At 37.4% G+C, this 13694-nt stretch overlaps 1 protein-coding gene across 3 annotated transcripts in view; it reads right to left on the reverse strand.

Moving 5' to 3' along the window:
• Positions 1 to 10344: 10344 nt before the first annotated feature.
• JPH1 (junctophilin 1) overlaps positions 10345 to 13694 on the reverse strand; it is an 83154-nt gene continuing 79804 nt past the window's right edge. The window contains exons 5-6 of one of the 3 annotated variants that reach the window (XM_017812449.1): positions 13084 to 13179; positions 10345 to 11220 (exon numbers count right to left, since the gene is read on the reverse strand). In XM_017812449.1, coding sequence (XP_017667938.1) covers positions 13099 to 13179 — 81 coding nt within the window. In that variant the 3' untranslated portion in view covers positions 10345 to 11220; positions 13084 to 13098. Of the gene's footprint in view, positions 12919 to 13083; positions 13180 to 13694 lie in introns of all 3 variants that reach the window. The other 2 variants (XM_017812448.1, XM_017812447.1) reach the window with 2 other exon arrangements.

The raw sequence follows: 13694 nt of genomic DNA on the forward strand, positions 1-13694 counted from the left end.
GCAGTTTTAAACAAAACGGCACTAAGTGAAAATCAGAATTTGTACAATGGCTTATAAATTAGACCCAGATCCATTTAAATGTGATAGGCATACTTGTAGGTATAGCCTGGACTGATCCCTGCGTTTGTTATCCTGGTATCTTTGACTAGTTGCTACTTTCAAGCATTTTTGTCCATTCCATTGTAGTGGTTTTGTAGGTGAAGGGGATGTGGCCATTGCAAGACAGTGGTTTGAGAACTGAGATCTGTTGACTTGATAATCTGTTAATAATTTAGTGAAATCTCTGTCCCATCAAAAAAATTATCTGATATTTTAGGCAACTCCACTGCTTTGGGTAGCGAGTCATTAGATTTAGATGGGCAAATGGCTGGAATGCTCACCACATCTTGGGCTGGAGGAGAGAGGTCTGACTCTCACTGGCAGCATCGGTCTGAGCTCTCTGTCTCTCTATGATGTCCTGCATATGTCCCTTCCTCCCCAAAAGACAGCATTCCTGCATTTAGATGAATGGTTGTTTATTTGCTTGTTGCAGTAACAGTATAATTTAGCAGATGTTAATTACATTCTTAATGCAATTGAATTAACGTAATAAATGATCACCTATCTTTTTATTAGATTCCAAGTGATTATTTATACCCTAATGATACTCTGATTTTATTTACACGGTATAAAAGCTTAAATTTCCTACTCCTTGTGGTTGAAAACTGTAAATTTGTCAGTGAGAAAATGTAAGTAACCTAATATTTTGATCTACATGAACTTTTCAAGTGGATAGTACTCATTTTGAAGTCATAAAATCCCGACAAGAATCGTGTCTCTGAAGTCAATGAGAAACAATACTCAGCATCCCTCTGTCCTTAAACAAACTGTACATTTCAGAAAATATCAGAGATTTATTGGTGAGCCAGAGGGCAATTAAGGAAAGGCTAAGGTTAAGACTATAATTTGTAACTTTCAAATCACTAATTTGAAAGTACGATGAAAATGTAGACCTTGGAAGTCTCCCAGGCTGAACGGTGTGAATGTTTACTATCAAACCGTTCTGCCGCCTCTCTTTGGAGCTGTGACAGCACAGCACATTTTACACCCATGTCCTGAGTGAATTTGTCTCTGAGTAAGAAAAATGAAAATCAGCATAGAGTGGAGCCTCTTATATATTCAGCAATAAAATGTTAAAATTTGCATTGCTGATTCACCTTTGTTTTTAAGACCAGGAGCCAAATCGTGTGAATCTCTGAAGAACATGGAAAAACTCAGGTGAGACAGGTAGACCTGAACATGTCAGGAGGAAATAGGTAGCTCATGTTTCTTGCTTGGCTTTTCTACTTACATCATTCATCCAAAGCCACTAGTCAACATTCTTTCAAGATCAAGTAAAGAAAGCAAATCAGCTTGTAAGAGCTCCTCTCCAGCTACACAGCAGATCTGTTTAACGCAATTGAATTTTCTACTGTTTATAAAAGATATGGCTTAACCACCATATCCACTGTATTAATATATTAACTTTCTACCTTATATGATTTGAGTAATACAACAATGGCAGGTTAAAACAGTGTCTCTCTGTGTCTTTCTGTGTAGATGTGCCACAAGCAGCACCTGTAGCTTCCAGGAACAAAGCCAGTGTCTTCTTTAAAAGACATAGATTGCTAAGGATTTAAAGGTCATTCTGGAGCAACATGTGACAGACTGTTGTATTAGATCTGATCTTATGCTTGACTTCGATTACTTCTGCTGTGGTGAGTATTAAGGTTAGAAATATTGGATGGCATTTAAAAAAACCACAAACAAGAACAGTTAAGGATGGAGGAGAGCAGGGCTTTAATGTTCCTACTTAAAGATGGTCTCTAAACAACAGCAGTAGCTCAGGTCTGCAAAATTCATTCACCCGTTTCATAAATTCTGGAAATAATAGTTACCTCAAATGGATTCCTCCTATGAAACGTGACACGCATTTTATTTGTTAGGCTCTTGCAGTAAGAGAAATATAGAAGTATGAATCACATAATCATAGAATCATTTAGGTTGGACAGGACCTCTAAGAACATAGAGTCCAAATGTTAGCCTGGCTCAGCCACCATGGACAACAGAATGCCACTCTTCACATTTTCTTACCTTGACTTTTCCCAGATTTTCCCACTGTCTCCAAAGCGTATGTTTCAGATCCATTTCAGGTCTCCACTGCTATTATTATTTGGGATAATATTCCATACACAATTCTACTCTAGTTAACTATGTTAATAAAATTAATATACTGTAAATACATCTATAACTATACCCTCGGAATACTTGATGTGCTCTGTAACAGGCTTCTGTTTAGTCCCCTGATACAATGGGAAGTCTAGAAGAATAGGAAATAATAACACTGCAAGCTCATGTCATGCCAGCTATTTCATGCCAAAAGTTGTTCCCAAGCACCTGGCAAGCACAATACATTCATTTTCCAAATGTCAGTGGCCAGCCAGCTCCTCAGGACATTCCCTCCCAACACAGGGATACTTGATAGGGACAATCAGGCAGTTTTGGCCACCAGCCTTGTTCCCAAGCCACGTGCACAAACTGTAAGGACGGAAGCGCCTCTTGTTTCTGTTTTTGTCTTGCAAGTGGCAACTTTTTCTGCTCTCCTTCCTGTTTATTTTACTCTGCCATCAGTATTTCCAAGTATTTTGACAGGGATTTTATAGAAGCATTTTTGGAATACTGGTAGGTATTCCATAGGTGTCCAGATGCATCAATTGCTTCCTGGTGTAATATGCAAACTATTAATGGCACGCTATAAGTACCTGGCTTTGAGGGGCTGGCACAGCCGTGGGAGCCAGGCATGTGCGCAGGTCTTTTTGTAGGTGCCATTATTCACCACTGCCCTCTCCAGGATACACGGAGTGCTCCAGACCCAGTGCTGGTGGGGCAAGTGTAGATGTCAGGAGGCTTTTGTCTGCTGGCAGCCGACCCCAGGGTGCTGCTCCACCACCTCCTGCTTTCCAGCTGTAGGTCACATCTACCCTAAAGCTCATACCTACAGCCGGCTGGCAGCTGTAACACCATCTGGATAGTGAACTGAAAGAAGCCTTGTCTCCACACAGAGGCTGACCTCTGTAGGGTATTTGTGCACAGCCTGTCTAGCCGGCATTTGAGACCTAGGCTTGGCTTCAGTGTACATAATACAACTGTATACAAATAGTCTTTGAGGTTCTCTGACTCATAATCAAAAAGCACTTTTCATTTCCATTCAAAATAAATTCAAATGATGCCTGAAAATTCCTTTACCTGAAAATACATTTTCTTCAGTTTCTCTCATTTACTATGAAGAATGGTGAACACAGGGTTTTGAAATGTCAGCCAATTAGCTAGTAGTCATAAGGTGAATTGAAAATATTGAAAATATTGAAAATATTTTTCCTTCTTTTTCTTCATGAGATGACATCTCACCTGTCTGAACATTTAGCAGTATGTATCTCTGGCAGCCAAAGCCAGTGACTGACATTTTTTATGTCAACCACTACAGAACTGCAATTTAAACAACCATAAAAGACACCCCGATGCTTAAAATAAAATTAAAAAAAAGTTTGTAAAAGTGGCCAGAAGCACTAACGACAGACTTTACAGCTGGCTATATGATCTATGCATCCAGTGTTTTTACACATCTGGCAGCAACAGGCTACAGAAGTGCTCAGTCTCCTGGGCAAAGTATGAAGTTCACATGTCCATGCTGAGTGTCTGAAACATCTCTGCTGCCTTCAGGCTGATTGATTCAGAGAAATGGCCAGTTACTTGCAGGAAATAGTAAAACTGCTGTTTCTTGTTGCTTGAGAAGAAAGGACACTGGACAACAATGTGTGCCCACACGTGTGTGTGCATGTGTGTGTGAAAACCAACAAACCCCAACTCCCCCCCACCCCGCTGCCCACCCCCACCTTCCATCAAAGAAGTAGGGCTTGGATGAAGCCCTAAACCCTCCAAGGCGTGCAGCTGCCTTTTGAGGACCTGACATAAACCAATTAGCACTCAGGTAAATCAGATGAGATTGAGTAGTCTGGCTTACTGGAAGGGGTCCATGGCTAAAGGTTGGCCTTGATCCTGCATTTTTTCATCTTTAGAGAAAAGCCCATCTTTCCTCTCAGTATGGTCAGGAAGAAGACAAGCCAAAAGCTGCATGGCCAAGAGGGAACACTGATTCTTTGGAGAACTGACATTTGTTTGGAAGAAGGGTTGCATTATGAATTGTGCCTTTTATTGATTATGTTTTGTAGCCATTCACTCTGTTCATGGTAACATTTGCACTAGTATGTAGTATGGAATATTACTCTGGATGCAATTAAAAACCGATGCAACAGAGCTTTGTCAAGGCTGAGGGGATGGCAGCACCTGATTACCAGCACATATGGCCATTGGTGTCAATGGAGCACTAGAGTTTACTCTCCAGCTGAGTCATCTCCCCCGAGGAAGTTGCATGAAAATAGCATTTAACAAGGGTGATAAAGACTGTAGAGATAAAAGAGAGTGAAGAATCTGTTAGCAGTATTTCTGCAGCAAAGGGATGACTGAATGTATTTCCAAATGTTACGTAATTCTTGCGTGACTCACACCACCACAGTCCATAGAGCATATGCAACATTTGGTACAGCAGCAGATCAGTGTAAATACCAACAACATTTTTGTAGTCTGAGATGCTCACAGAGACTGTAAACCTGCAAATTTGCATTAATGTTCATTTCAAATGGGGACCTTGTATGATTATATAGTGATTTAATTTTTTTGCTTGGTTTATTAACAGCAGGAAAATCCCATTGCATAAAGTACTTTTCTTGGAGCAACTTTACACAAGGAGTTCATAAAATGTATTGCTACCATGTCTGCAATACTGACTCTTTGCGGTGGATCTCAAGGCAGCCTGCTGTAACAGTAAGCTGTTGTTTTCTGCAGGTTTTGGGCACAGATGTTTCCTTGAACATTTAATAAAAGGAGACCTCCTGATAACTTCAATTATTCCCACAATTTAAAAATTGTATGAAAGTCCACCAATATCTTCAGCTGAGAAAATGAAGGAGATGGACACCTGTGGTGTAGCTGAAGACCTGATGCTTCCTTGGCACGTGGGTGTTCGGACTCCTAAGCCATCTTTGCTGTGCTTCAATGTGGTGTTCTTGCAGGACTGCCTAAGGCTTCCCAGCCCATTTCTTGCACTTGTACTCCTTCCTGCACTGCAACCCTGCAGTGCAGGCCAATTATCCCCTTCGCTCATGTGTGGCTTCTGTCAAAATCCTGACTCTCTTCTTGACTCTCTACTGCTCACATTTTCTTGTTCCTACCATCTGTCTTGTACAAACATCCTCCTACTTTATTCTTGCAGTACACTCTCTTTTAAGTTTCTTTTATAAGTAAAGAAGGGCTCCTTCCCCTGTCCCCCAGTTTCTTCCCCCCACACCTGTCTAATGTTCACATTCCATAATAATTACCATATAATAATAATAATTACCATAGAATCACAGAAAATAGGCCATTAAGGGACACTCAGCAATCTTTCAATCTGAAATCTTGTCCAGAGTAAAAATATTAAATCTCCTAATTTCTGTGGTAATCTAATTCATAGATATTATTCTTACAACTAGAGAATTTTTCTTTATGTCTAACTTGGATCTCAATTTTCATACAATTTAAATCTGTCTGTTTTTTTTCTTAATTCCCAGGGGCCTGGAAAGCAGCTTTCTAGAGCAGTTGTTTGTGTACTGAGGACAGTTACTTCTCAGTCTTCTATCCCACTCATATTCCTATCTAACCAATGTTACTTTTTTCTGTGTACAATATAGTTTATTTTCTTCGTATTTTTCTCCTATAAACAGTCCTTTTTCCTCTCTTTAACATATACAGGTTCCCAAGGCTTCTCCTTTCCCCTCACTTTCTTCCTCTCCCCCCTACTTTCTGCTTCTTCTAGTTTTGATTTCAACATGTCTGTACCTCCTTTTTTCTGAAGATTCATTTCCAATTTTTCTGACAATGCCTGTTCTGCATGTGGAGGCTTGTAGCAAATGTAGGAACGTGTTGCCTTGGTATGGTAGGAATGCATGAAAGCCATCTGATGTGATGTAAATGTCTTTCAATTACCTTCTCTTTGCAGAATGTCTTTTTTAGTCCCAGCCCCTGTGAAAGGCTGCTGGTGCACTTCTGCCTTCACTGTTTCCATGGTAGCTGATCCCATCCTTTGTGACTTTCTCATCAGTGGCCTAAACAAAATCTAGAACTGTCATAACTAAATGGAAGACAGTTTACAGTATTTTTGAAGTCTGGGTGGTATTACATGATAAAAGTACTTTGCAGCTAAAATTGGATAAGTAATTAAGCACCATCACCTTAAACTATGATACTTTCAGAAGTACTCTGTGGAACATGTCCTGAATACAGTAAAATTGCAATGTTAAATAAAGTTAATGACACTGTTCCAGAAGTACAGAATGTAATGGTTTAATTAACCCAGAGTTACAGCAGCCTGATTTTAACTAACTCTCTCTCCCCCCAGCCCCTTTCTTAAAAGCATTCGTGGTTCAAGCACTTCACCTGTATGCCTTGGGAATCAGATCTGGATTTGGATTCTGACTGCAATCCCAAAATCAGAGCCTGTAGCTCCAACAGCTGACTCAAAACCCAGATCAAAATATTTTCAACCTCTGGCATATTTGTAGGCCAAATTTAACATTTTTGCAGACTTCAGTTTTCAGTGTAATATCTGACCTCTCCCCTTTCCCTCCCCAAAATTGTCTTTGAATAGTAACCATGAGGTGTTCAGGAGCCGGGATGTTTTTAAACTTGGGTCATTAAGTGTAGACTAAGAAATTTAAGTACAGGCAGCCATTTTCAAAACTCTTGGTGAAGATTTGTCTTTTGTGGTCTACTGCAGTGTCTCTGTCAAGCTGCTATTCAGTGAATCACAGTCTGGAAAGTCAAGAAAGATATATATCTCTCTCAAATTAATGCATTGATCTCAAAGGAATTCAGGTACTGTAGTGGATTAACACACATATTACTATTGTGAAAGATAACACCTGAAATTCTACTCTTTGACTATACTCTGTATTTTCTTCCAATTTCTATAAATCAACATTAAAAAAAAAAAAAGAGTTCAAAATCTATGGTTTAAAGCCTATGATTCACCTATAATTTATTTTTCTTTACTTAATTAGTATTGAAAGCACTTATAAACATAAAATCTAGTCCTTGTCTAAATGTATGTGCCCAAATTTTCACAGAGCTCTCTGATTAATCAGTATAACGCACGAAGGAAGACATAAGAAAGGTCAGGCAGGTGACCAATCCTAGATCTTCAACAGAGAATGTTTTCATTCTGTCCAACAATCCACATGCAGCTGTATCAAGTCCAGAACTCCTCATACCGTAAATCACAAACCTCAAGAGGACTCCTTCATCTTCTGACTTGAGAATCAGCTTCAGTTGTATGGCCAGTCTTTTTCACAATCTTAATGTGGACATTTGTAGTAGAGTTCCTAATCCAGTTGATACCAGACTTTTTCTCAATGATGTCAGCATTACCTTGGTTTCTATGAATTGCAAAGAGCCATTAGCCCTGTGTACAGCATCACTTTCAGTAATTTTCTTCTCAGTTCCCACATACTGTATTTATATCACTGTCCTGACACTCGAGACAGTGAGAATAGATTTGAAATTATAATACAGTTGCATAAGCCAGCATTAATAGTATGCAGAAAACGGACCAAATGAAAACTGTCATATATGACACCTGCAACTTGGTGTAGGGCAAACTGCAGGGGAGAGGGCTTCCACAGCCAGAGAGACCTAAACTTGCTGCTTAAACAAGTGCCCCACAGAAAACACGAGAGTTCTTGGAGTGAGTTGCTGAAGTGCTGGGGCAATGACCATGTGTGGGGAAAGGTGATTACGCTGAATTTGCCAGAGCTGGGGGGTGGGTGGGCACTAAAGGATAGAAGATAATTAGAAAAATAGTAGAAGCACAGAAAAACTACAACCAAAACCATTTCACAGGTGATAGCAAAAATCCTAGTTTTTTCCATTACTGAGAAAAAAAATCAACATTCAATATACTGCCAGTTTGCACCTAAAACCTCCTAGATAACCAGTCCCAAGTGACTCTGAAAAACATTGGATGAAGGAAGGACATATTGACATGATGAAATTTAGATTATCAGGTTAAAAAAAGCTGTCTGTTCCCTGTTCCCCCCCGTCTCCTCTTTTTAGCAACTGGAAGGAAGAAACATGAGAGATTTTAACAAATTCTGTTACCAACTTCATTTTTGCTATTGGTTTTATTAGGGTGAGGGATTTGTTCAGCTGCTACAGTAATGGTCACAACATAAACTGTTTAGATAGATGAAGTGTTTTTTTTTCTCCTAGTTTAAAGCCATTGACATTATAGGCAGCTTTTCTTAAAAATGTTATTACAGAAATTATATTTGCCTCCTACAGTGGGAGGCAGTGTAATGTCTCTTAAAGTTTCTGTGTCCAGTAGAAAAAAAATGGAGATGGATACTGTAGATGGCTTAGCTACAGCATGTGTGCATTCATGGCTTCTTGCTCAGACTTGACATGATTTCTATTTTTTCCTGTTTCTGTGAATATTAAATGAGAGAAAACCACTTCATTTGAAAGGCTTATTTAATCTCCCTTCTCTTAATTTGCTTTGTTTACTGAATTCCATTTCCATAGGAGAATGGTCTATAGAACTGTCTCCCCTGACTAAACGGTTCAAATGAACTATGAGTAAAACCATTTAGATACAATTCACAACCATGTTTTATTAATAACAACTGAGAATGCTACTGTAGCTCAGTACGCAGTGAATTTCTGCAGGCTTTTATCGTTGCATCTGCATTATTGTCAGAATCTTTTAACATTGTGTAACTGTATCTCAACAGAGCTTTTAATAGATATGTAATCACATAACACGCCATTAAAAATTATGTAAATAACTATTTCAAGATTTTTAATTAAGCACCCATAAAGAGGTGTTTACATCTTTTAAAGTCAGCACTAGGTTGTATTAATGATTTTTTTTAACATACATCTGTATCTGAAAGGCAAGTTGTAGCCGTATGTCACAAAATTTCTGCCTTCAAAGCAAACCTCTCCTTTTAGAAAGCAAACGCAAACGATTCCTTGCTCTTTGTGTTGCTTATTGCTTTTCTGATGGGAAGGCAAAGTAATATATACTAAGATTTTATATATATCTATAAACATATATATATATGCACTAAAGAAAGAACTAGATAGAGTAAAAAGCTATGATGACAGACAATTCTTTTTTTCTTCAGCCTTTGGCACCTCACCATCGTTCACTTGCTGTTTTTCTGTGTACATTATATATATGGTTTAACCACATAAATGGAGTTGTCCAAGAAACCAGATGTCAAATTCAAAGGTGAGAGCTCACTGTTTACTGGCATCTGTGGGCAAACACACAACTATGCCAGGAGAAACTACTTTGCCTAAGAAAAACTTTCCTTGCATTTGAAGTGGGGTAAAGTTTTCCATGCTAGATCAAATCCTGAAGCATTAAGTTGCATTGTGTGTCCATCTTTTGGGGCCTTTTTTCCCCTTAGGCATAGCAGAAGCATTCCTACATAACCCCATTTGTAAGTTTACAAGTGATATAAATAACTGGTAAAAACATCTCAGATGCAAAATGACCATCTGCTAATTATGAAAACTTTTTTTCCCTTTTATTTCCGCACAAATCCTTTGCTTGTTGCGGTTAAAAATTTTCTGCTTTGTAGCTACTTCTGTTTATTTTTCTTGAAAATATATTTTTCTCTACTTGAAGAGCCAAAAATTTTCTTTAGGGAGCAGGCTATTTTGTAGAAAATAAAAATTCAGAAAATAAAGCTTCATGCTGGTAGAATTATTTTAAAGAACAAGACAGTAATAACTAATCCTTAAAAATATGTTTCCATTATATAGGAACTACAAATAAAACTTGCTGTCCTCTTCAACTAAACATTAGGATTTCAGTACAGTTGGCTAGTAATCTGAACTAGGACAGAAAATAAAATTTTCAGCTGATTGAGTAGTTCAGTAAATGTGGTGGCTTTAAGACAGTTGTAATGGCAATTTTTCTCTGTGTAACACTGGCTCACAGACTTCATGTTAATTTTGAACCTATGAAGACCCCAAGGAGGAGTGAAGTTTAAAAAAGTTAATTCACTTACAAGAACAGCTGTTAATGGACTCACTGATTAAAACAAAATTGATTAAACAGTCTTGTAGTGAAAGTGTAATTCAAGATACTAAATTTATAAAGCTACGAAAATGCTGTATCAGAAGATAAAAGAAGACACAAAAGGAAGCTTGACTTTTTTTTAAAATTATTTATTTTTAATTGTTTCCCAGAATCACTTTTGTTGAAAACAGTAACTTACAATGATTTCAAAGGGACCAGGACTTCACCCATTTTCCTGCTTCACTCCTCGTTTATTGAATTTGTTAGAAAAATTGCTTCCAGAGAGTGAACAAAGTAATTCATAAACAGGAAAAAGTAGTCTGAAACTCTATTAATAACCAACTTATTTTTATTAGAGCAAATACAGTTGTGAAAACTGTACATTGTACATTTTGGGTCAAGGATTTATTATAAATAGAGAAACCCATAGATAAAGAGTTCATTCTTCGACAGCAAGAAACTTTAAATAGACAAAATGACATTATTAAGTACATTGGCAGGCTTCATTGTGCTGTCCAAAATGTAGTGTACAGTATAACAACCAATTATAAATAGCCTTTCATGTAAAATACAACTGTGCACATTTTAGAAAAATACCAACGATTTGTCTGAGCTTTGTTTTAAAAAAGCTTATAAATCATACATATTTATAAATGGTACTAACATGCTTACTTAAATTTATAAACATTTTTCATAAGCTTTGTTACCCATTATTTCCAGAGCATAAAGTATTTTAAATAAACATTTAATAGGAATTAAATATGTCAGTTACAAAATTACCTCCTCATGTCAGGAGACACGGGGTGATTTAACTGCGGGATGGAACACTTCATCCATTAAGTCAAGGCTTACACAGTAACTTTTAAAATTTTGTTCTTATTTAAAAATTACTTTCCTAAATTTAAAACACAATTTAAACTTTTTTTAAAAAATAAATATACAAGTTTTATTTTCATTTGCTCTCTTTCTGCTTTCTTCTTTATCCACACTGGTCAAAACACAGGATTCTCAACATACTTCTGTAAAAAACACCACGGTGTTACTGCCCTGCTCAGAGCTGCTTCGCTGCACAATATTCGGTCCATACCTATGGTACTTTAATATGCTGAATCAAAAAATAGCTAATGTATTTTGTAAGAATGTTGCCCATTAAACCATGCAAAAACTTAGAAAGTTTACAAACAGGTTCAAAAACTATACCGTATGAAAGATTTTCTAATAGAGCTAAAATAAAACATAATACAAGCCCTTTGCTTTTTGCAGCTTTAAATTAAAATATTTACTTGCCAAATGATCACACCACATATTCAGTAAATAAGCATGCATTTGATTAATATAGGGTACAATAATTACAGTATAATGGCACATAAAAAGAAACATGATCACATCGTTTGAACAAAGGGCTATGAAACTACTTAAGACAAACCTTCCAAATGAAAAATTTTGAGGCTTTTTTAATGCTGAGGTAAAATTATATATGGATTTTAAAGACACTGAAGGCATCAAATCGATAAACAATCATTTAACATTTTTAAACGCTCTACCTGAATGTATTCAACACAAATCTAGTATTTTAAAATTATGATGATTTAATATGAGCATTAGCTAGCTTAACTGTCATTGGCGTTAATGTGCACCCAGACAAGACTTTATTTTAACCGCTGGCAAAATACCTCAGTGTTGATACATAATAATTGAAATCACCAATTACCACAGCACCAGAATTAAGAAAAAGAAAAAAGAAAAAAAAGTTAGCATGCAAACCCTATAGCTCATCTTTCTTGGCTTACTCTGATATTCCACCTCCTGTTTAGAATGTGCTGATACCAGCATAAGATTTTTATTCTTTTATTATGAAAAATTTTGCTTGCTTTGGAAGCATTTTGGAAGCATTTTTAGGAAGATATCAACATCTTTAAATTTTACAGCAATGGTATATTACTTCCTAAACCTTAAAGCAAAATTACTCTTCAGGTTTAGGAAAATGAATTTAAGAATTTTATCTTTGGACTAGGAAAAGATATTTGATTTTCTGCTTCTGCTGCTAGGCAGAACTGGTAGCTTTCTCCAGGCTGGACCAAACACTATGTTATGGCTATACATCAAATTTCATAAACAACAAATGAACAGAATCATGCAAAGGCAAATGAAATTCGATCTCCCAGAACACTGCAGGAGATGTTAAAAGCAGCAGGTAATGGAATAAGACTGGTGACTGATGCTGCTAACTATTTCTTCTAATGAGATAGGAGTGAACGCTGGAATCACTTCCACAGCAACAGAATCCTCTGACCACATTCCTCTGGCAGTCGTTTTCCCATCTCCCCACTAAAAACATCAGACGGTAAAATAGTAAGGCAGCTGTTAGCTTCCATCAACAAAAAGTGCAGCTCCGTACATTTCCAGTTTAGTCACACTCTGCTGGAACAGATGGAGAAGCCAACGCACTTCAGTGGCGGGGCTGCTTCAGCAGATTATTTTGTTTGTTTTCCAACATGGCTGCTTGCTTCAGCTTTCAGAAGACCCCAAAGCCACGAGCCATCAGCAGAGAAACTGATTTGAGCCCCTGGCTGAATTTTCCAAGTTTCATCTCTCTTGCGTCCCATCCTAATTCCAAGCCTCCTTCCCTGTGTCTGAGTATGACAGGTGCCATTTAAAAGGCTGATGACACAACTGCAGAGAACTGTGGGCTAACACCACTAGTTGTCATGACTTCACTGAAGGGTCAAAACAGTTACAATATTAAATAACTATGTTGAATCACATTCAGGCATAGCTATAATTAAAGTGGGGAACATTAAAAGTATGCAAAGAAATTAAATCTTTATCATTTGAGGTGGGGTGGATATGGTGATTTTATACGAAAACAAGACCTTTCTTACCTTTCCTAATTCCAATCAAGTTAGAAAATGGACAAAAAGAATGGCTAAACCAATATTCAACAGCATTACCAGCGCGATCATGACTGAGTTAGGGCCCTGAAAATAAAATAAAGATATGAGAATTAATGCAGCCTTCCACACATGCACAGCAATGATCATGACCCGATTTTACAATTTCTGTTGGTTTTGACCTTGATCTGAAGGATACAGACCCTGCTCCTGAAAAATAGCTACTACCCTTGATATTCAGTTGAGCTAAGTATTATCTTTGTGAAAATGAGCTTCATAAATACAAGTGAGAGTATATTATCACGCTGCTCTTAATCATACTGAGATTAAACCACCTGACAAATATGACCATATAAACAAATGAAAACAAACCTATCAAAACAAAAGCAATGTCAGCTTAAAACAGAGCAAAACAAAGAATGAGAACTACTTTATGGAAGCCGGAGTGCTCGTCATCTTTACAGCGTGTTCCTTCTTCAATTTCGACTCATTTCAAAACAGACAAAACAAACGTGTTTTATGAAAAGAATACCTTTTTTTGACAACCAAAGTGGGAGAAAATGTTACTTACTTAACTGGGAAGCTATTGAGTAGTACTTGTG

Source organism: Lepidothrix coronata, unplaced genomic scaffold, assembly GCF_001604755.1.
Source record: "Lepidothrix coronata isolate B3197 unplaced genomic scaffold, Lepidothrix_coronata-1.0 Scaffold36, whole genome shotgun sequence".
Lineage (NCBI taxonomy): Eukaryota > Metazoa > Chordata > Aves > Passeriformes > Pipridae > Lepidothrix > Lepidothrix coronata.